This window comes from Malus domestica, chromosome 15 (assembly GCF_042453785.1).
Source record: "Malus domestica chromosome 15, GDT2T_hap1".
Classification (NCBI taxonomy): Eukaryota; Viridiplantae; Streptophyta; class Magnoliopsida; order Rosales; family Rosaceae; genus Malus; species Malus domestica.
In genome coordinates, this window is record NC_091675.1 from 46650449 (window position 1) to 46675192 (window position 24744).

The window sequence follows — 24744 nt, forward strand, 5'->3', positions numbered from 1 at the left end:
TAGGTAGATAATGAGAATGTCTCCTACCTCGGGCTTGGAGAGTAGAGGGGCTTTACTCATGTACTCCTTGAGGTTTTTGAATGCCTCGGCACATTCATCAGTCCATGTAATGTACTTCCTACTTCCCTTAAGTGCTTTAAAAAAGGGAGCACATTTGTCTGTGGCCTTAGAAATGAACCTGGTTAAGGCTGCCACCTTGCCAGTAAGGCTCTGGATGTCCTTTGAAGTTACCGGTTCCTTCATGTCGAGGATTGCTTTGATCTTCTCGGGATTAGCTTCAATGCCTCGTTGGCTAATCATGAAACCTAAGAATTTGCCAGAGCCTACGCCGAAGGCACATTTGTTGGGGTTTAACCTCATTCGATACCTCTTCAAAATAGTGAAAGTTTCAGATAGGTTGGTGATGTGTTGGTCAGCATGTTTGCTCTTGACTAACATATCATCAACGTAAACTTCCATGCTCTTCCCAATCTGCTCGGCGAACATTGAGTTGACTAGTCTTTGATAAGTCGCTCCTGCATTCTTTAGGCCGAAAGGCATGACTTTATAGCAGTATAGTCCTCTGTCGGTAGTGAAGGCTGTGTGTTCTTGATCCGAAGGGTTCACGAGGATTTGGTTGTATCCTGAGTAAGCATCCATGAAGCTCAGGAGTTCACACCCGGCCGTAGAGTCTATAAGTCTGTCAATAAGAGGAAGAGGGAAGCTATCTTTCGGACACCCTTTGTTTAGGTCGGTGTAGTCAACACACATTCTCCACAAGACCTTTTGAAGCAAAAGACTTTCTTTGGTCGGATTTTTCTTAACAAGGACCACATTTGCTACCCATGTCGGGTAATTGACTTCGCGGACAAAGCCTATGCCTTTGAGTTTTTCAACTTCTGCTTTCATTGCCTCGTATCGTTCAGCGTCATAAGATCTTCGCTTCTGTCTCACCGGCTTGATCTTAGGGTCAATACTCAAACGATGACAGATGACATCGGGAGAGATGCCTGGCATGTCCTCGTATGACCAGGCGAAGACTTCAGTGTTCTCTTTCAAAAAAGATATCAATGCTAACCGAAGGGGTGGTGACAATGTGGTGCCAATCTTCACCATGCGATCTGGATAATCTCTTGAGATAGGTACCTTCTCCAACTCTTCAGCAGGTTGGGCTTGCTGGGTGAAAGAGTCATCTCGAGGATCATCGGGTTGATTGTTGCTATCAGGAAGATCCAAGTTCGCTTCATCTAGGCTGGTCTTTGTGACTTGGTCATGTACAGACAGGGTTTCCTTGGGTCCGGGCAAGTGTTGTTGCTTAACTGAAGTGTTGTAACATGATCGTGCACTAAGCTGATCTCCTCTGATGTAGCCGTTGCCATGGGGGGTTGGAAATTTCATCAACAGCATATGCGTGGATACCATAGCCTTGAGATCATTGATGCCTGTGCGCCCAAAGATGACATTGTATGCCGTTGGGCAGTCAACCACTAGGAAGTTAGTGGTAATGGTAGCCGTGTAAGGGCCTGTACCAATAGTAAAGGGTAAATGTATGCTCCCTAAGGGTTGCACGATATCACCGGAGAAGCTTATCAGAGGAGAAATTGAGCGATCGAGCAAGTGTTCAGCTACACTGAGCGCCCTGAAAGCTTCGGCAAACATGATATTGACCGAAGCCCCTGTGTCTACAAGGATTCGTCGAACATCAAAGTTGGCTATGTGAGCCTCCACGATCAATGGGTCGTTATGAGGGTAGATGATGCCTCTTTCTTCCTCAGGGTAGAAACATATCGGATCCCAGTTAGGTTTTTGATACTTCCCTCCCCTGATGTCTTCCACGTGAAACACTTGGTGACCAGGCCTCAGACTTCGTTCACTGTTTTTCATGGCCCTATTGGAAGATTCAGATATGGGTGTGCCGCCGCTTATGGAATATATGACATTCACCTGGCGTTGGTTACGGTTATCCCTTTGAGGGTGAAGAAGGAATTGATCAATTTTTCCTTCTCGTGCCAAAGCTTCAATACGATCACGGAGGATGATACATTTCTCGCTATCATGGCCGTTATGCTCATGGTAGCAACAAAACGTGCCCGCGTTATTCGGGGGCGTGTAATCTGGGTGCCTCGGCTTTGGTTTTGGTATCAGGTGAGCTATGCTGGGGTAAATGGCCGCGCATGTGGCATTCAAGGGCGTGTATGTCTCATACCTTGGGGTAGGGGGTATCTTGACGCGGGTTTGACCCACTGCATTGACTGCCTGGGGGCGAGCGTTATTGTGGCGATACCCTTGGTTATCGGGATAGTGTCCCTTACTCTTTTTACTGAAAGGAGAGTGGTGAGGATGGAAATCCTTACTCTTGCCTTGAAATTGATATGTCTGTTGATTCGGTGAAGCATTATGCAAGGCATGGGGAGGTGCCACTGCTGTTTGGGAAGTCGAGGTCTTCTCACTTAGGTGAGTCTGGCTTCCACCTCCCACTTGTTGATAAAGGATGGTTGTAGGGGGTTTCTCCTGATATGTCTTTGCCTCGGCGGAGGCATGGTTATAAGCCTGCGCCATCACCTCAGAGTAAGTCTTCCAAGTATTGGCATTGATCATGTATTTAAAGAAACAATCACGTAGGCCTGCCGTGAAGGCTTTGAGGGCAGTCTTGTCATCTGCCTCGGCACACCGGGAGTATTCATGGCTGAAGCGGCCAGCATACATACGTAATGACTCGTCTGGCTTCTGGCGGATAGTGTACAAGTCATCTGCAGAGTGCAAGCGATCGGTTTGGAAAATGTGTTGGGAAACAAATAGTTTCCTCAATTCCTCAAATGAGTCTACCGTCTCAGGTGTAAGACGACAATACCAATTTATAGCTCCACCAGAGAGGGTGGAGGGGAAGAGAAGACATCGCTCTTCGTCGGTGTGCATCCGGTATGCCATGGTGGACTCAAAGAGGTTAAGGTGCTCAATCGGGTCCTCTTTTCCAGTATAAAGTTGCAAGCCAAGCTTTTGCTTTGTCTTTGCTTGAAGGGGGGTGTTGAGGATCCTCCTTGTAAGAGGGCCAGGCCTGGGTTGGTTCCAGTCAGGTATTTCAGCCTGACGTTCAGCCTTCAACTTGTTTACTTCCTCAAGAAGTTGTAGGACAAGGGGGTCCTGAGCGGAGTTATGTGTCACTGGAGCTTTCTTTCGTAAATCTCCATCTCCTCTTGGAATTAGGAAGGTTTGATCAAGGGCATGTGATTTTTCCCTGGACTCGCTGTACTGGCTTCCAGGGTATGTCTGTCGGAACACCTCTGAGTCCCTTGTACCCTCATGTCTCTCTGGGACTTGTTGCCCCTTCCCCAAATTGGTGGCCGGCTTGGGCCGTGGCAGGGGACCGAGTCTCTCAGAAATCCTTGGGTCATTAATCTTTGAGCTTATATGGATGGAATTCTCTCGACGTTGCTTCAGGAAATCCCGACAATCGCGAAAGACGGCTTTCGATCCTTCTGCCCCTTCAGTAAAGAGGTGTCTCCCTCCACTTCTCATGGTTCGGGTCGAAGCAATTGGGTTAAGAGAAGCCTCATGTTGATTATCAAGTCGAGGGGTAATCTGTTCCCTATCAGGGATATCTATGTCGAATGCATGTGACCCTCCATGTTGGAGGGCACCCAGTTGATGGTTGACTTCCACGGGGGCAACAAGCTCGCGTGTCTGAGCTTGCCTAGCTTCGTGGAGTGTCTCGAAGAGCTTCTCATATTGCTCCTGGAGGACCTCATTCCTTATTGCTATCTTGTTGTTCTGAGCTTCCAACTCATCGACTTTAGCTTGAAGAAGAACTCGTTTTCCTTCCTTCTTTCGTTGTTTCGCACTATGTGCAAGGGGGTGTCATTCTGTGTGCTGTGGCTTCCTTCGCTTCCCATGTTGGAGAGGGATGCCTGGTCAAAAGAAAGTGTACGAATGATAGAAACCAGCTTGACACAGCTGAAGAGAGTAGGAATAAGTGTCGTTTCCCACAGACGGCGCCAAATGTTGATGCACAAAATCAGCGAAGACTTTGGTACAACAGAAAGTGTCAGGTTTTGTAACCTTCGCTTGGTTGCTTCGGTCACTAGTGAGGATAAGTACGTAAATGAATAGAGACAGAGAAGCAAACACAGGATGTACGTGGTTCACCCAGATTGGCTACGTCCACGGAGTAGAGGAGTTCTTATTAGTAGTGAAGGGCTTACACAAGTACAAGGGATCAAGCTCTCAATTTAGTGAGTTCTTGTGAATGATTTAACACAAATGGCATTAGGCAATATTGTGGGGGAATGACCCCTATTTATAGAAAAACTTGTAGCTTTGTCACATTGACATGTGTCATGTTGTGATTGGTTCTTGATGTCGACACGTGCTGCGTTCTGATTGGCTTCTAATCTTGACACGTGTCGAGTAGTGATTGGCCTCCTGGTCGGAGGGGAACTCTTCTAGGTCCTTGACAGTATAGCGTTGGCCGGTGCTCGGTAGTTTCGGGATTGGTCAAGTATGGTACAAACAAGGTTCAATAGGCAAACTGGTTGAGTTTGATTCAAAAGTTGAACACACAACTTACCCATTCTTATGATAAAATGTGTGTTGTCTGTTGACGTTTGAGGGGTTATGTTTTATACATTTAATGACATTAATATCTTGTTATCAAGAGGAATATGGCAGATTATTCTTAATTAATGTCACCTATATAGGAGTAAATGGGGCCACATTTATGAGAATTGACATGGCTAAATTCTCTAAAGCTCCTACGAAATCCGGGATCTGTTCAGGGCCAAAATGAACACAACCGTATGAATTGACGTGTGGCAGCCATGATATATGTGTAGCATATTGTCTTGGTTTACTACTACGGTGAACAGTTCAAGATCTTCCACATCCACTGCATCACCAAGTAAACCCGATATGTTTTCACTAGGGTAAGTTCAAGTCCAAAAGACACTTCACCCGATGCATATTATGACTATTCTCTCTCAGTTTTAGGCAGCCTAGTCACACATTTGCATTCAAATGTGGGGTCATTATTGGAGTTTGAATGAAATTTCAACTCAAATGTGAGGTATTGTTAGAAGTTTGAGTAGAAATTTCCTTGTCCCACATTGGCCATTCCCAAAAGAGTTTATCACTTTATAAGGCTTTGTCCTTGAAAGAAAGTAATTGGAGTAATAGGCCTGGAGACTAAAATTGGGCTCACCCTTGGGGTTGGCCTTTGGGGTGTATTAATTATTTGGTAATTAATATATAATTAATTATAATTAATATATAATTAATATATATTTAATTGTCAAAAGATGGGCCTTGGGCTCTATTAATTAAATTAATTAATTATTTTCGGAATTAATTAATTATTTTTAATTTCGAATTTAAATTAATTAATTATTTATTTTTTCCAACAGACTCATCTTTTCAGATGAAGTCTGAAGTGTGAAAACGCAGAAACAAAAACACCAATTTCAGCAGATGTCTCCCAACAGTTGCATCCCTTCCTTATACCTGTTGCGAACAGGTACAATCACATTATATATACATCCATCTGCATGGCATTTACAATATATAGAAAAATCATAAATCTCCTCCTGCAATCTTAAACATCCTTACTAAGAGAACCACATTAATATTCGCCAGAAGTCTATTTTCCGGTGCTAGAATTTCTGACTTAGATCGTTGAATCCTGGTGGAACAGACGTCCGTAGAACTACAAGCACAGAGTAGGGACGAAATTTCTGTTTCAAGGACATTGCGGTACGCAATCCTCGATCTTCAAGTTGTCCGTTTTATAATTCATATTCTAGTTTATATTCTGTTAGTTTCTATTGCATTTATTATTTATTAGCATATATAAATTATCACAGATTGTTGACTTAAATCCAACATCATGGACACATGGTTTTGCCTATTTTCTACCATGTGATCCATCCCATGTCAGGAAGCAAACTGGTAGTGTTGCAGAAGCATCTGCCATACATGAAGAGTGCATCTGTCATACATGAAGAGTGCTTCAAGCTAGGTTGCACATACACTGGACATGGATACGATGACATACACGGTGATTAAAATATAATATCTATAATCAATATTACATATTTTAAACACAATACTTCGAATAGAAGTATTTCTTGACCAGAAAAAAGATAGAAAGAGAAGTATTGAAGAATTTGAAGGTTGGGATCATATTCGTAGCAATTAATAAACAATATTTCAAGGTTTGTCATGAAGTCTGAAAACATTTAAAACAGATTGAAAAACAAATCTATCATGTTATAGGCCTATTTAACTGAAGAATTATAGAATGAGAGAGAGAGAGGCGCGGCAAGCAAGAGGAAGAGAATTTGGTGAATTCTAATGTGTGTATCATCTCACTCCATTGTGCCTCTATTTATAGTAGTAGGGAAGATAAATTCCTTACCCAATATGTATTACAACTTAAATAGGATACTATCTAAAAGATATGGTCGAATCCTATAAAGATTTCCTAGGATTTACACAATCATATTCCTAACCTAATTAGAACTGCAATACTCCCGCTTAAATGTGTAAATACTCAAACAAAATGTCGCATCAGGTATTCAGCAGTGAAGTAAGTTAAGTGAATGAAGTCGTTGACACAATGGACGAATGCAGGTCTCAAATTAACAGAAGGACGCATTAGGAGTAGAACTTACAAAACCTCGCAATGGTAAAATCTGATATGAGAGAAACGTGAGAAGTATGCATGATGTCAAAACTAAACGTCTATGGAACGAAAGTAGAAAAACCTCGTAAGGGTATGACTAGCCCAATGTAGGTGCCTCGTTAAAGCTTAGTTAGTAACAAAAACCAGTGGAAAAAATGCCCCTAATCCTAGGCAAAAAAAGTACATTAAGATTAAGGGAGTATACTTCTGGATACTACCCCTGAGTTTGACAAAACTTCCTAAAATGAAAACTACAATCAATTCTGATCATATATTTTACGCATACCGATTCCTTGGACAAACTTTTGAAAATTAGACTTTGGCAATATCTTCGTGAGGAGATCAGCCAGGTTGTCCTGAAAATGGATTAGCTTGACTTCAATGTTGTGATGCTCTTTTGTTGATGTGAAAAGAAGAATTCCGGCACAATGTGCTTGATATTGTCTCCTTTGATGTATTCCTTCTTAATTTGGTTGATAAATGCTCCGTTGTCTTCATAAGTGACATCATTCACAGAGCAACACCAATTTATATATGTATGCATCATTCCTTTAATTTAAAATTTTTATTGAGTTATAACCATACGGTTACTAATTATTATTGTTTAGGTGGATTACGCACCTCAAGAAATGACTTCATCCATTACTGACTCAACTCCGAGCCAATTCTCATAAGCCTTATCATTGGGAATTGGCAAAAGTGATGTTTCAGGGTTAAATGGGCTTTTTGGCATCCAATATGGTGTTTTCTGAAGTTGGATCCTTCTACAAAGTTGTTCAGGGCATCTCAAACTTTAAAACAAAACCTCTAGGGCCTGATTTGGAGATGATATGGTCTATGAACGTGGCAGATCTTTGAAGGGGCAAATATTCCATTTGTTACTTTGATAGTGTTCCTTCTGTTTTCTTCTTAATGATATTTTTTTTTTTTTAATTATGAATATACATAACTTACTTTCTTTTACTAAGGCAAGGCCACAAGTCTTAGTAAGAATATGTAGTTTCTTTTCAATTTTCTTATGAATTATACATGCAAGTTTTGAATTATTAATCATCATGTTTAAACCATCTAGTTGTCTTAATGCTTAGCTACCATTAGAATATATAGGAAAGTAATTTGATACAATTTTGGTTGGAGGGTTGTCCTTGAAATTGACTAATGTTTTTATTATAATTAATAATTGTAATTTCACTTCGAATGAATACCACATCTGAATGGTTGCATGACTTTTCAGAGGGTTTTCATAAAACTTAATGTGTTTTGCATGTTCAGATTTGATGCGAATGTACGGGTTGCATGGTTGCTATACATTCTAGTTTGGGAGTCCAAGTAGAATACACATTAAGAAAACTTAACCTTCAAAGTATGCATGTATAAGTCATAACTAATTGGAAGAGCTACGTATAATTGTTAAGATGACTGCGGAATCCTAGTGTCTTTTAAATTTAATTTTTCAAAATTGTCCTTTAATCTTTTTACTATTTTTACCGATTTTAAATACTTGATTTTATTTCATTGTCTTGTTATTTTAATTCACAATTTCAAATCTTTTTCTATACTTTGTGTTAAATAATTAATTAAGAATTGTTTTAAATATAAATTGTTCCAACAATTCATGTGAAGAACGATCTTGGTTGAGCTGTTATACTATAATTATCTTGTTTCTCTTGCAAATATTTTGGGTGCTTTTTTTCCTACTTTTTTTAGTGATAAAAATCCTATCAGACGGAAGAGGATCCTCTCCAGATCCACTTTGTGGGGCCAATTTTAGTTGTTTATCATATATGGTGCGACAAATTTTCATCAGGTACTATTTGTGTTTAATTTTAAATAAAAAAATCAAATAATTTCTTGATACACGATAAATAATTAAGATCTAAAAATACCTAAAATCCCCATAATTTGAATCCAAATGAGATACAATTTCCTAAAAGATTGTAACAAATCAAAATATATGTAAGATTTGCAGCAGCAAGTTTTATGTGCTTTGGGTTTCTGACGAGAAAGAGACAGAAAGACAGAGAGAGAGTGGGTTTCAAATGGGGAAGGAGAGAGAGAATTGAGTGGTAGGGGCAGGATAGAGAATTAAAGTTGTAGTTTAGCCTTCCTCCAAGCTCTAAACCCTTTCAATATTTAAAAAATTGCCCCTAAATGTCTTTTGTATTCACAAAAAAGTGTCGGCTGTGTCTTGACGGTAGTCCTGGTAATTCCTAACACGACCTGATAATCCGACACGATACGATATGAAATTAATAGGTGTTCGGATCGACACGATAACGAATCGAGTTGTTATCGGGTAACCCAATAAACGCTTGTTAAGATAACGGGTTGGTTCGGGTATACATGTGGATAATACGATATACGATAAGTAAAATATTAATTTTATAATTTTATAATCCTAAAAAAATACTATAATTATATATATATATATATATTAAATTAACTATAATAATTATATATATATATATATATATATATATATTAAATTTTAAATTAAATTTTATACCCTTAAAAACTATAATAATTATACGTACAAAATAAATACATTTAAATCTATTTAATATATATATACACACACCATTAAACTTGATGAGATACGAATTATACGAAACTAATTTCAACGATCAAACTGTCAAACTTGTTTGTATATGCTTTGAAATCGCATCAGCAAAAAATCACAAAAAACAAACATTTAGAGATCAAGTAACCCAATAAAACTTTTTGCTGGTTATAAAATGAAAAATCACGATTTAACTATTATTTTAACTCTGATTTTGATTATTTTTTATAACTACACTCTTTCATCCTATATGAATACAATAAATGAATTCGATCTTCAATTTAAAATACTTACTCTAGTGGGTACCACAAAATCTTATGTTATACTTAATGAAAGTATAAATAAACTCTAAGTGTTAGTGAATCTACCATTTTGATGGGATACGCATCCTACGAAACTAATTTCAACGATCCAACCATCAAACTTGTTTGTATATGCTTTGAGATCGCATAGCCAAAACTTTCAAAAAACAAACATTCAAAGATCAAGTAACGGGACAAAACTTTTCGACGGTTATAAATGAAAAATCACAATTTAACAATTATTTTAATTCCGATTTTGATGATTTTTTACAGCTACACTCCTTGACCCTATATAAATACAATGAACGAATTCGATCTTCGATTTAAAATATTTACACTACTGGATACTACAAAATCCTATGTTATACTTAATGAAAGTATGAATAAACTCTTAAGTGTTAGTGAATATATTGTTTTGATGAGATACGCATTCTACGAAACTAGTTTGAATGATCCAATTGTCAAACATGTTTGTATATACTTTGAGATTGCATACGCCAAAAATTGCAAAAACCAAACATTCAGAGATCAAGTAACAAGACAAAACTTTTCGACGGTTATAAACGAAAAATCACGATTTAACTGTTATTTTAACTCCGATTTTGATGATTTTTTACAGTTATACTCCTTGACCCTATATGAATATAATGAATGAATTTGATCTTCAATTTAAAATATTTACACTAGCGGATACCGCAAAATCTTATGTTATACTTAATGAAAGTATGAATAAACTCTTAAGTGTTAGTGAATCTATTGTTTTGATGGGATACGCATTCTACAAAACTAGTTTCAACGATCCAATCGTCAAACATGTTTGTATATACTTCGAGATCGCATATGCCAAAAATTGCAAAAAACAAACATTCAGAGATCAAGTAACGGGACAAAACTTTTTGACGGTGATAAATTGAAAAATCACGATTTAACGGTTATTGTAACTTCGATTTTGATGTTTTTTTACAGCTATACTCCTTGACCTTATATGAATACAATGAATGAATTCGATCTTCAATTTAAAATATTTACACTTGTGGATACCACAAAATCTTATGTTATACTTAATGAAATTATGGATGAACTTTTAAGTGTTAGTAAATCTATTGTTTTGATGGGATACGTATTCTACAAAACTAGTTTCAACGATCCAACCGTCAAACATGTTTGTATATACTTCGAGATCGCATGCACCAAAAATTGCAAAAAACAAACATTCAGAGATCAAGTAACGAGACAAAACTTTTCGATGGTTATAAACGAAAAATCATGATTTAGCAGTTATTTTAACTCCGATTTTGATGATTTTTTATACCTACACTCCTTAACCCTATATGAATAGAATGAATGAACTCGATCTTCAATTTAAAATATTTACAGTATGTTATACTTAATGAAAGTACGAATAAACTATAATAATTACATATATTAATTTAACAATTTTATACCCCTAAAAACTATAATATAATATAATATTATATATATATATATATATATATATATTAAATTAAATCTAAAACATTGATGACCATTGGATCGGCTGAGATTTAATCTCAGCTATCCATTGTAGGTTACCCTTCTCTTCTTTCTCATTAACTCAGAGACTCAAATCATTCTCTATGTCTCTCTCGATCAACCTCACACGGCGCCTCACCTTCATCTCAGTCTCAGTGACCTCACCGTGATAAGATCAACACTCTGACCCTATCTCAAACCTGCAAGTCGCACTGTAGTAACAATGGTGTGGAGGTGAAGGAAGGAGAAACAGAGAGAGAGTATATTTTTTAAGAGTATTTTCTTAATTCATTCAATCCCTTTTCCACGGATACTTGTGTTGGGTCTTATACAACTTTTGCAACCACTAAGTTGCCAGATGGCAATTACAACCACTTAATAGACTAATTAAGCTATTAAATCTTAAAACTAAACAGCGATTAAGATAATCACTAAGTTTATAAGCTAAGTGACTAATTCATAACATTGCCTTCCCCTTGAAGAAATAACCTTGTCCTCAAGGTTAAAAATTGAAATCAGGAAATTGTGCAGTGAACTTGTCAAAATCCTCCCAAGTTGCATATTCCAAGTTGCCCCCTTTCCAGTGAATGTGTAGTTGGACACCCGCCACATTGCCCTTCTTATACATCATTCGCTGCAGCACCTGAAGAGGTTATTGATGGAGCAATCCATCATCTGTGACTGCTGGCAGAACTGGTAGAGGGTTGGCAGCTGGACCCAAATGCTTCTTCAAACAACTCACATGGAATACAGGGTATATCTTTGTAGTATCAAGCAGTTTCAACTTGTAGGCTACCTTCCCAATTCTTTCCAAAATCTCAAATGGCCCATAAAACTTTGGATGGAGTTTGTGATAGGAGTGTGAAGCTAGTGACTGTAATTGATAAGGGATCAATTTCAAGTACACTAAATTCCCCACTGCAAACTCTCTTTCATTCATATGTTTATCAGCTTGCATTTTCATTCGATTCTGTGCAACAGTTAGATTTGTTTTGAGCATGGCAAGCAATTTGTCCTTGGCAATAAGGCTTTTCTCAATCATGTCTAACTTGGCCGAACCAATTTCATAGGACCTGATGTGGGGTAGGGGGTATCCATACACAATCTCAAAATGACACATTTTTGCAGAAGTGTGATAAGATGTATTGTAGCTCTATTCTGCCCATGGTAGCCATTCCAGCCATTTCTTAGGTTGCCCACTAGTGAAACACCGAAGATAAGTCTCCAAACACATTGACTACTTCAGTTTGCCCATCGCTCTGTGGGTGATAACCATAGCTCATGCAAAGCCTAGACCCTTGTAATTTGAAGAATTCCTTCCAAAATGAACTAAGGAACATCGTGTCCCTATCACTCACAATTGTGGCTGGCATGCCATGCAATTTGAATACTTTATCCACAAATTCTTGGGCCACAATCACAACGGTGTATGGGTGATTCAGGGCAATGAAATGACTGTACTTAGATAATTTGTCGACCACCACCATGATGACTGATTTACCTTTGCAAATGGGTAACCCAACCACAAAGTCTATGCTTATATCTGTCCACACCTTAGAAGGTATTTGGAGTGGCTGTAATAAATCAGGAGGGGCAATAATCTCGTACTTATTTTGTTGGCAAACTCGACATTCAGCCACCTAAGTCTTTATGTCCTTTTTCATGCCCACCCAATAGAAACTGCGTTTAATCCTGTGGTAGGTCTTCAGAACTCCTTCATGTCCAGCTGCCGGAATGGAGTGATGTTCTTCAAATATGGTCTTTTTCCAAGGAGAAGTTGGACCAATCACAATTCTAGTCTTGTACTTCAAAAAGCCATTGTATAGTTGGTATTTAGATAACGTGGGATCCAGTGGGGAGTTAGTGTTCTGGAGCAAAGTTTTAACTTCACTGATTCTCTGTGAAACCCACGGATTATGCTCAAGACTCATTCGGAGGTCATCCAACCACCCAAAATAAGGATATGAGATGGCTGTGCACTCCAAACTAGGTCTGGAACTTGGAGAATGATTGTCAGATAGTACCAGGGATCCATGAACTCTAGACAATGCATCTGCTACAGAATTGTCCACCCCTTGCTTGTATTGGATCTCATAATCGAATCCTAGCAATTTTGCCACCCATTTTTGCTAAAATGGGGGTGTTAGCGCGCTGGTTTAGGAAGTATTTCAAGCTGTTGTGGTCGGACTTAATCACAAAGTGGCGCCCTTGAAGATAATTCTGCCATTTCTTGATGGCGTGCATTATGGCAATTAGCTCTCGCTTATAGGTAGAGAGAGCTTGGTTCCTGGGTCCAAGGGCCTGGCTTGTAAAAGTGATTGGTCTGCCTCTTTGTTGCAAGATTGCTCCAATACCATTCCCTGATGTGTCGTATTCTAGTTCAAAAGTAGTGGAAAAATCAGGTAAGGCAAAAACCTGGGGAGATGTCATGATCTGTTTGAGTTGCTGGAAGGCTGTTTGAGCATCACTAGACCAATGAAACCCATCTTTCTTGGTAAAGTGGTTGACATATCTTTCCATAACCTGGCATAAATTTCCGGTAGTAACCCGTGAGGCCCAAGAATCCCCTGAGTTCTTTAACATTAGAAGGAATTGGCCAGTTCAATATGGCCTGTATTTTGGTAGGGTCCGCAGCAACTCTGTCTCGAGACACGATGTGCCCGATGTATTCAACCTTACTTTGCCCAAATGAGCATTTCTGCTTCTTGACATATAATTGATGCTTCCTCAGTAAATCAAAAACCAAGTGGAGATGAGATAAATGGTCCTCCCAGCTCTTGCTATAAACTAGGATATCATCAAAGAACACTAGCATGCATTTTCTCAAAAATGGCTTAAATATGTCATTCATTAGATTCTGGAAGGTGGCATGGGCGTTGGTCAAACCAAAAGGCATCACAAGGAACTCGTAGTGCCTGTCGTGTGTCCAAAATGCAGTTTTTTCAACGTCTGCATGATGCATTCAAATATGGTGATATCCAGCTCTCAAGTCTAATTTGGAGAAATACTGTGCTAGGGGTGGGTTCAAAAAACCGAAAACCGAAAAAAACCGAAAACCAAACCGAACCGAGGCCGAAAAAAACCGAACCGAAAAAACACCGAACCGAAACTGTCAAACCGAACCGAACCGAATCTGACCGGTTCGGTTTCGGTTTTTGAGGTTCGGAAACCGAACCGAACCGATATATATATTTAATTTTTTTTTAAATATTATAAATAGTTTAGTCATACAATCATAACAAAACATACCTTGTTGCTAAGTTGGTTTCGGTGAACCTTTTCAAGCCCCAAGGCACGGGTTCGATCCTCCAGGATGTCTGAGATGTTTTTTTATTTTTTGGAGAACTTAACAAAACCCTTTAACCCTTTAACCCTAGCAACCATACCCATACCTTTTATTTTTTTTCATTCCCTTCCTCTCTCTCGTTCCCAGCCTCCTCTCCTCCAGTGTAACCCCAACCCAGCGCAGCCAAGCCTCCTCTCTCTCGCCGAGCCTCCTCTCCTCCAGATGTCCGATCGATGCCGGTGCGCAAGGACGACGAGGTCCAGGTCGTGCGTGGGACCTATAAGGGCCGCGAGGGCAAGGTTGTCCAGGTGTACCACCGGAAGTTGGTCATCCACATCGAGCGGATCACCCGAGAGAAGGTGAACGGGTCCACCGTCAATGTCGGCATCAACCCCTCCAAGGTCGTCATCACCAAGCTCCGCCTCGACAAGGACTGCAAGTCTCTGCTGGACCGCAAGGCCAAGGGCCGCGCCGCCGCTGACAAGGACAAAGGCACCAAGTTCACCGCAGAGGATATCATGCAAAACGTCGATTGATTTCGATCGATTTCATTTGGGTTCGTGTTTTTGTTATTGAAATGAAATTAGCGACTGTCAAGTTAAGCACTTTAGTTTTGATTATGCTTTAATGGATTTGGCGTTTAATCTGATCTTCGATTTGAGAAAAAAAAAAATTTTGGTTCTGCACTGTGATGCTTGCTTGTTCTGCACTCTCGCCATGTCTGCACTGTGATGCTTGCTTGTTCTGTACTCTCGCCATGTCTGCACTGGTGATTAAATTCTGGATGAAGCATTTACATTTTTCAGGATGCTGGATGAAGCAATGAAGTAGCTGTTAATTGTTCTTTACAACCCAATGCCAAAAAGTACAGCAGTATGCAAACATAAGTTCATAACAGAAGGTGGAGTTTAGAAGTACTGAATCATATCACTTGTCTCAGATGTTTGTTTAGGTTACTGGACCTGTTTTTTTCTGTTTGTTTCTCGGGAAAATTTGCAGGCCCACCTGGTTTCATTTCTCTGGTTGTTGGATTTGCAAGGTAAAGTTTTCTGGGTTTTTACTTTGTTGCTCCAAAAGGGTCTTAGAAAGTCTAATTCTTTGAAACATTTATGTGGGTTTTGTTCAGTTGGTGGGTTGTAAATCTCTTATGGATAACATCTAAATTTTCATTTTTTGGAGGGAAAAAAAAAAAAAACCGAAAAAAAATCGAAACCGAACCGAAAAAACCGAACCGAAAAAAAAACCGAACCGAAAAAAACCGAAAAAAATATGGGCCGAACCGAACTGAACTGAAATTTCGGTTTGGTTTCGGTTTTGGCAAAAAAACGAACCGAAAAGAACCGAACCCAGCCCTATACTGTGCCCCAAACAACTCATTCAGCAAATCATCGATTAAGGGAATTGGATACTTGTCCTTTACTGTGATTGCATTCAACTCTCGGTAATCCATACAAAGTCGCCATGTGCCGTCTTTCTTTTTTACCAACAAAATGGGAAACGAGAAGGGACTGCGGCTGTGTCGAATGAATCCAGATTGTAAAAGCTCTTGAACTGCTTTTTCAATCTCATTTTTTTGTGTAGGACCGTAATGGTATGGCCTGATACTAGGTGGTTTAGAACCTGGAAGTAATGGAATCTGGTGATCATGCGGTCTCGGCGGAGGCAGTGAGACAAAAAGCACAAAAATCTCCTCAAAGGTACCCAATAAAGCCTATAATTCACTGAGCTGCAATGGAGTAAGTTCTGAGGCTTCAAGTTTTTCAGTTTCCATGTAGAATTCCTTGTCAAGTTGCTGAAGAGATATTTCCTGTATTGATGGGTGAGGAAGTGCACTATGTTCCAATCTATACTTTTGGCCATTTACTTCAAACTCCATGGTCAGAAGTTGAAAATCCCAAAGTACCGGGCTCACCGAGGATAGCCACTGAACTCCTAGGACTACATCGCAACCTCCCAAAGGCAAAGAATAGAGGTCAGTAGCACACTAGTAACCCCATACTTCCATTTTCACCTGCTTGCAATATCCCTGACTTCTAACCCTTCCCCCATTCGCAATCATCACGTTGAAGGGTTTAGTGCCCTGCATATGCCATCCTAATTTCTTAACCAACCAGCCATCCCCAAAATTATGAGTACTTCCAGAATCGAGGAGTATGCGTACTGTATGACCATTCACTAATCCAGCTACTTTCATAGTGTGTAAGGATTGAAGATGAGGTGTGCCATAAAAGGCACTCTCACTCAACTCCATGTGGTGCAATTCAGGTTGATCCGTGGGTGTAATCACATCTGAATCCTCCAATACCAAGTCATCAGCAAGGATATCAAGCATGAGAAGTTGTTTATGTGCACACTTATGTCCAAGAACCCATTTATCATCACAAAACCAACATTCACCCTTCGCTTTCTTCTGTTAGACCTCTTCAGGTGTAAGTTTCTTGAATGGCAAAGCAAAAGGTTTGGGTCTAAGCAAAGAAGCAGGAGGTGCAGGGGTTGAGGTAGCTCGAGGGAGAGTGACAAGTTTGGAGGCTAGAGGTTTTAACTCAGACAATTTGGCATCAAGTTGTAAGGCAAGAGAAATGGCTTCATGCACATTAGAAGGTTTGAACAACTTAACATCAAATTTCAACTCTCTTTTTAAACCGCCTAGAAAACAACTTTTCAACAAGCTAAGGCCGACATCAGATGTTCGATTAGCCAAACGGCGGAACTCAGTGATATAATCGCGAAGACTACCTGTTTGCCGGAGCTTAAACAGGGCCTCGGTGCAGTCTTCAAACTCTGAGGGCCCAAATTCTTGACAAAGAGCCTTGGAAAATTCGCTCCAAGTTGGAGTGGAGTTCAAACAATCGCGCCAACGAAACCACTGCAGTACCTCATTTTCCAGGTGAAAGGAGACGGTGAGGACCTTAGAAGCATCAGGAACATTGTAGAGGTGGAAATACTACTCAGATTTATAAATCCAAGCAAGAGGATCATCACCCTCGGTGAATTTAGGGAAATCGAGGCGGTGCGGCCAAGGAGGGCAGGGCGTGAAGCCACCGCCATCAAACTGATCGCGGCGAGGGTATCGGGGGTTGGTCATACCGCAAAACTCCACATCCTCAGTCAGAATCGAAGAGGGAACGCCTGAATTTGGGACAGGGTTACCCGGATCGGACGACGAGATACCACCGGCCTACAAAAAATGAAGCTCACGGCGAAACTGCTCAAATCCGACCGCGAGTTTAGTGTCCATGTCTTGGGAATGAGCTTGCAGAGCAGCGGAAATGGAGGAATTGATCATCTGAGGAAGAGATTCCAGAGAAGACTCCACTGCGGCTAAGCGAGCATCCATGGCGGCTTGGCGAGAAATGTTGGAGGGGCGGGGCATACCAGAAGGACACCAGGAAAGAGTGGCTGATACCAATGATAAGATCAACACTCTGACCCTATCTCAAACATGCAAGTCGCACTATAGTAACAATGGTGTGAAGGTGAAAGAAGGAGAAACAGAGAGAGAGAGAGTATATTTTTTGGAGAGTATTTTCTTAATTCATTCAATCCCTTTTCCACGGATACTTGTGTTGGGTCTTATACAACTTTTGCAACCACTAAGTTGCCAGATGGCAATTACAACCACTTAATAGACTAATTAAGCTATTAAATCTTAAAACTAAACAGCGATTAAGATAATCACTAAGTTTATAAGCTAAGTGACTAATTCATAACACATCGGCTCACCCTCCTCGTCGTCCTCGACCTCACGTAGACTGTCACCCTCACTCAGTCACTCTGTCAGTCCTCACTCCTCACCTAAATTGCAACTTCACCGGTTCACCCACTGTCCATACCTGTACCACCCAAATCCGGCTACTGAATCGAGCTCTTGGTCTCAGTCCGCACTCCTTCTCATTGCACAAGGTAAGAAATTCCTGCAATAAACTCAAGGGTTTTTGAATTAGGGCTTTTGGAATTATGAATTTATGACATTAGGGGTTTCAAAACTAGGGCTTTTGGAATTAGGAATTTATGAAATTAAGGTTTCTGAATTAGGGATTTTGAATCGACGGGATTTTGAATAGTCATTAGAGCAAATGTTGTTGTTGTTGGGACTTTGAATTAGGGATATTGAATTTGGGACTCTGAATAACGTTTTTCTTTCAGTGTTGTTAGAGAAGGTTTCAATCCAGGAGCACCACATTATTCCTCAAAGCTGCAGCATTGACCGTTAGGGACTACTATTACCAAATAATCAACTCATTTTCCACTACTATGTTAACTCTATCAATTGCCATTTCGATCATGGAGACCATCGATCGAAAAGCTTTGACAGAAGTCAAATAAAATGTTTTTTTTCGAGTGAAGGCAACATGCCAACGACCACAAGTAAAAAAAATCTGCAGCCCTGTCAAATTCAGATTTAGAGGGGCCGGCCATATATAATTATTAAAAAATGTTTGAAATTTCAAACCTAGTTTTTTCAACATGGTAAGGCTGCCGTACGAAACGCAAGTTGTGTATGGAAATGACACTGATGGGGGTGGTGCCACTTAGTGAGAAAATGTTGTTGTTGTTGTTGTTGTTGGAGAAGGTTAATTTGCTTCATGATTTCTTTGCTCAGTTTGTTGTGCTGATCTATTTGCTATAAATAATAATCACAACTATTTGGTTACATATTGCAACTTGTAAGCTACCTACGTAACCAGATTAAGTATTTGGTCTAGACAATTGTTGGGAGAGGGTTTTCGTCGAGGGAGAGGGTTTTCGTCATTTTTGCATGCATGCATGTCCTTTATGGAGAGTACCTAGTCGTAAGACAATAGCTAAAGATGTACTTGGCTTGTTTTACTCCGAAAATGATAAATTGAAAAGTCAGTTGAAGACATTTAGGGTGTGTCTAACAACGGATACATGGACTTCTATTCAACAAACAAATTACATGGTTCCCACCGCTCATTTTATTGATGATGATTGGATGTTGCATACAAATATTTTGAACTTTTGTGTCATTCCAAATCATAAAGGAGAATCCATTGCTTAACTTTTGGAGGAGTGTTTGGTGGAGTGGGGCATAGAGAAAGTGTTAACTATTACCGTTGACAATGCTTCGGAAAATGATTCCGGCTTAAGAGATTTGGTGCATCGAATAAGTGGGTGGGGGATTCCTAATGCACTTTTGCATGATGGAAAATATTTGCACATGAGGTGTGTTGCTCATATTCTTAATTTGGTGGTGAATGATGGGATAAAAATGTTGAATACTGCCATACAAAGCATTCGTAATGCGGTTAGGTATGTAAGATCTTCCCTTCAAAGGTTGGAGAGCTTTAAAAGGTGTGTTGAGAAAGTGAGAATAGAAAGCAAAGGGCTTGTGATTTTAGATGTCCCTACTAGGTGGAATTCCACATTTTTAATGTTGGAATAGGCTTCGAAGTTCAAGATGGCTTTTGATAGGTTGAAAGTAGATAATGGTCATTATCTTCCTTAGTTTACTAAAGAAAATCATGATAATATAAGGGAGGGGCCACCTTCGACTTATGATTGGAGTGAGGCGGAAATATTTGCATCTTTTTTAGACCTTTCTATGAAGTCACTTTAAAAGTGTGTTGTTCTAATACTCCAACAATTCATACTACTTTTGGTGATTTGTTTAAGATCAAAAGTCTCATCCTTGAAAACAAAGATAATGAATTCTTGTCTATGATCTTCATGTTGATGCAAGAAAAATATGACAAATATTGGGGTTCAATTGAGGATATGATTCAATATGTTTTTGTTGCACTTGTGCTTGATCCTCGCCATAAATTGGAGAATGTGGTTGATTATTATGAGATACTATATGGCGAGGACGAGGAAAAAGTTGAAATTGCAACCAATGCGATGAAATATTTGTTATTTGATCTTTACAAGATTCATGAAGAGTTATCTTTTGATACACAACAAAGCACAAGTAGTGGTGGTAGTTCTCAATTGGCAACTACAAGTGGAGATCCTTTATCAAGCATGACAAAGATTGAAAGAAAGTTGAAAGAGAAAAGTGAAATGAGAAAAGCAAAGAGAGCTCCTATTGTGCATAATGATTTGGATAGGTATCTTTCGGATCCTAATGAAAGGGAAGAAGAGGCAAACTTTGATATCTTGAATTGGTGGAGGGTGAATGGGCTTTCTAAGTATCCTATTTTGGCACGAGTTGCAAAAGAGATTTTAGCTATTCCCGTATCAACCATTGCTTCAAAATCCTCCTTTAGCACAAGTGGACGAATAATTGATCCATATCGTAGTTCTTTGAGTCCAAAAATGGTGGAGGCTTTGATATGTACACAAAATTGGCTTAGGTCAATTCATGTAGCATTACATCATGAGCCAACCATTGAGGAGATTGAGTTTTGTGAAGAAGTTGAGAAAGGTAATTTTACTTATTGCATTTGGTTTTGTTAGACTATTTTAATTAGATGCTATGTTGCACACTTGCTTTGCATCATGTTCTTTTATTTTTTTATTTGTATGTAGAAATGGCGAGTGGAAGCTCAAAGAAAGGTGTTATGTTGCCTCCTAGGCCGCCTATGCGTTGAGCTTGAGCTTGAGGACTTGGAAGATTTTATTTGTGCAAGACATGAAGTGATGAAACCTTGAAGGTTTATTTGACTTGTGTGATGCTTAAATTTGGACTTTTTGAAGACTTAAACTTTGATGTTTAAATTTGGACTTTTTGAAGACTTAAACTTGATTGATGATTCTATTTCTAGTTGGACTTTAAATGTTTATTTTCATTGTCTTTGATTCTATTCTAGTTGGAATTCTTATATTATGATTGTTGGAACTTGGAAATGTTAAAATTTCATATTTCAAAAATTTTCATTTTTTTGAGACTTTTAGTTTTATGGACTTTATGTTTTTAGATTAATTAGTAACTTCCCCCATCAATATTGAAAAACCGTGAGCCCATCCCTGGAGAGATGGAAACATGTCATATTTTCTATCTTATCTTATGATTGTTTTGCATTTTTTGGAGGGGGAAAAAAAAAACCAAAACCGAACCGAAAAAAAACCAAATCAAGAAAAAACCGAAAAAATTTGAACCAAATCGAACCGAACTGAAATTTCGGTTCAGTTTCGGTTTTGGCAAAAAATTGAACCAATAAGAACCGAACCCAGCCCTAGGTCAAAGTGCAGGTAGATCGTCACGACCATAGGCGAAGCTACACTAAAATAAAAGGGCAGTGTAATTCACACACTCACTTTTACCTATCAAACACCTTTGTTAATTTTAGGTCATTGATCTTCTTCAATTCATTCGATTCGATTGCTGAAAATTGAAAGGGGTGTGTGAGAAGTAAAAATAGATGTGTGGGTAGGACTACCCAAACAAAAAGGGGCGGTCACCCCTTCGATTGGCCGAAATCCCCATGAAAAATGAGGATTCACCCTCTAACCCTACACAAAAAATGCTTGAATTTGTTGTTGCTACTGCGCAACACGTGAATATTTTTTCAGTTAGGGTATACTAAATCTGCAATATGTGCAACTTTGGCTCCAACTAAGAAGACATCAGAAAGAAGAAGAAGAGAGTTTCTCCTTCTCCCATTCCCAGACCTCTTAACTTCCACCATTTTTTATTTTTTTTTGTTTTCAATTGTTGTTTAATCAAGTTAACTTGCACTTTTAGTTATGTCCGATTAAGTTGCGTTCTTTTATGTGTTCTCCTTTGCCAATATTTTTTAGGCCACACGTTGACAAAGTTATCCCTTAAAATTCATTATGAAGTCACTTGAACTTTTATCTCATACTATAATTGACCAAAATATTAAGGAAAATCTATCAATTTTTATATATTATACATATAATTAATATTTTATATAATAAATAACATTTATTTATACGATATATAATAAATTACTTAAATTTGTCTAGTTTACCTAGGCTCTGCTTAGGCATTAGGGCACATCACGCCATCCAACTAGCACATAGTGTCTGTTAAAACTTTGCCCATTATACAATTACATAATGGAACTATACTGTAAGACATGGTTATATCCTCCTTCAAATATTCCGGTTAGTCCAAATACTCCTTCGAATATTTCAAGTAGTCAAAATCCTCATTCGAATATTCCGGTTAATACAAATCCTCATTTGAATATTCTGGATAGTTCTCAAGTGAGGTCACTTAGTTGAATGAAGTATTATCTAATCTTACTGCAGACCATGGACTTGGACCTCAAATGGTTATCTATATTTTTTTGAGACCTTTTACCCTTTTAAATTTCGTCCATCTCTTAAATAATTTATGGCTTCGCCATTGGTTATGACCAAGGTTCTAAAAGACATTAGGTGCTAGTCCAACGGCGAGCTAAGGCCTAGCGCCTAGGCAGCTAGGTGGGGTCTAGGCGAGCACCTAGATGGACTAAGCGAATTTAAGTAAATCTATAATATTTCGAGTAAATAAGTGTATGTTTATACTTCAAATATATATAATTTCATCATAAGCTACAAAATAAAATGACATATATATTATGAAGTACCAGAACATAATGAAAATATGGGGAACAAACATATAATGTGTGTTCATTTAACTATTCAGCAAGTCTCTTACAATTTATTGAAGAAAAAAAATACAAAATGAAAGTTATCTATTTTCTGTCTAAGTGAGTCGCAACTTAAGCGGGTGCCTAAGTAGGTCTGGACGGGCTAGGTGGGTGCCTCAATAGGTTTATGTGCCCTTTCTTAATTTTCAAATGTCTAGGCATTAATCGGGACGGTGGCCAGTTGCCTAGCGCCTAGGTGGGGCCTAGACGGCGCTAGACAGGACAGGGCCTAGGCGGCGCTAGGCTGTGATTTTTAGAACAGTGGTCATGACGGTGCAGATGGATCCATATGCGGAAACGATGTAGGATGTGGGTCACGTGCAAGTCAGATGCCGGAGTGCGGGACAAGAATGAACAATGATGTGTTTTTTGGGGGGACTACAACGAATGGCAACAATTTTGACAAACTGGAACAATAAAACTATGGAAGACGACAACAAACTGATACGGGACAATATCAGATTAAATCCCGAAGGATCAAACTTGCGCATAACAAACAATCAGATTACAAACTACGAATATTATTTGATGAATTGAAAAGCAAAGAAACAATATTGGCAAGACAGTTACACTACATTGTGATGACTTATTATGTAACATCCCACATCGCCCAGGGGAGCGATCCTTAAATGTATATTCCCATCCCTACCTAGCACGAGGCCTTTTGGGAGCTCACTGGCTTCGGGTTCCGTCGGAACTCCGAAGTTAAGCGAGAAGGGGGCTAGAGCACTCCCATGATGGGTGACCCACTGGGAAGTTGCTCGTGAGTTCCCAGAAACAAAATCGTGAGGGCATGGTCAGGGCCCAAAGCGAACAATATCGTGCTACGGTGGTGGAGCGGGCCCGGGAAGTGGTCCACCCCGGGCCGGGATGTGACAATTGGTATCAGAGCCAATCCCTGGCCGGAAGTGTGCCGACGAGGACGTCGGGCCCCTAAGGGGGGTGGATTGTAACATCCCACATCGCCCAGGGGAGCGATCCTTAAATGTATATTCTCATCCCTACCTAGCACGAGGCCTTTTGGGAGCTCACTGGCTTCGGGTTCCGTCGGAACTCCGAAGTTAAGCGAGAAGGGGGCTAGAGCACTCCCATGATGGGTGACCCACTGGGAAGTTGCTCGTGAGTTCCCAGAAACAAAATCGTGAGGGCATGGTCAGGGCCCAAAGCGAACAATATCGTGCTACGGTGGTGGAGCGGGCCCGGGAAGTGGTCCACCCCGGGCCGGGATGTGACATATTATTCATACTAAACTATAAGTTGTATTTATAGAGAGCAAAACTTAAGAAACCTAATACGGATAGGCTAAACCCAAATCATAAACTAATAAGCAAACTATATAATTAAATAACAAATTTTCCAACATCAACTATATAGATCTCAAAATTTAAACTTATCTAACGATAAGAAATAGAGTGAGAATTATCATCATCACTTGAGGATGATAAGCAAAAATACTCCCAAGAAAAAAAATGCACATCTTCTGCAGCTGTTGCCCCTAAAACGTCAATTTTGTTAATTCTTATTAATGAAGAGGATTTTTCAGTTTTACTTTGTTTCATGCAGATTGAATTTGCCTGCATTCAAATCTAAATTGAATCATTTCTATTTTAAACAATTGATGTCGGGAGAGGGGGATCGGCATGCTTTTACCAACTTTGAGTTACACGTCCCTTGAAAATCAATAATTGAATTGTCTCTCTAAGGAAGAAATGCTATAGAGACGTACCGTCGGGCAGAGCAAGGATACTGCTGAACTCTCTACAAGTCCCTCAAAGTGGAAGATGATCCGGTTCGGATCTCTTCCATCAAAAGCCCAGGATCAAGTGATCCAACGATTATAATTATTATAAGTTTTAGAAGGCTCCTTG

At 39.4% G+C, this 24744-nt stretch overlaps 1 protein-coding gene across 1 annotated transcript; it reads left to right on the top strand.

Moving 5' to 3' along the window:
- The first annotated feature begins 14540 nt into the window (after positions 1-14540).
- Positions 14541-14961, top strand: LOC103430853 (large ribosomal subunit protein uL24z-like). The gene has a single exon (XM_008368990.3). The coding sequence runs from the start codon at positions 14546-14548 to the stop codon at positions 14846-14848; it is 303 nt and encodes a 100-aa protein (XP_008367212.3). The 5' UTR covers positions 14541-14545; the 3' UTR covers positions 14849-14961.
- The last annotated feature ends 9783 nt before the right edge of the window (positions 14962-24744 follow it).

What these genes read in the sequence shown, in the direction of transcription:
- LOC103430853 (XM_008368990.3), top strand. Translation starts at nt 14,546, where the DNA reads ATGCCGGTGCGCAAGGACGACGAGGTCCAGGTCGTGCGTGGGACCTAT.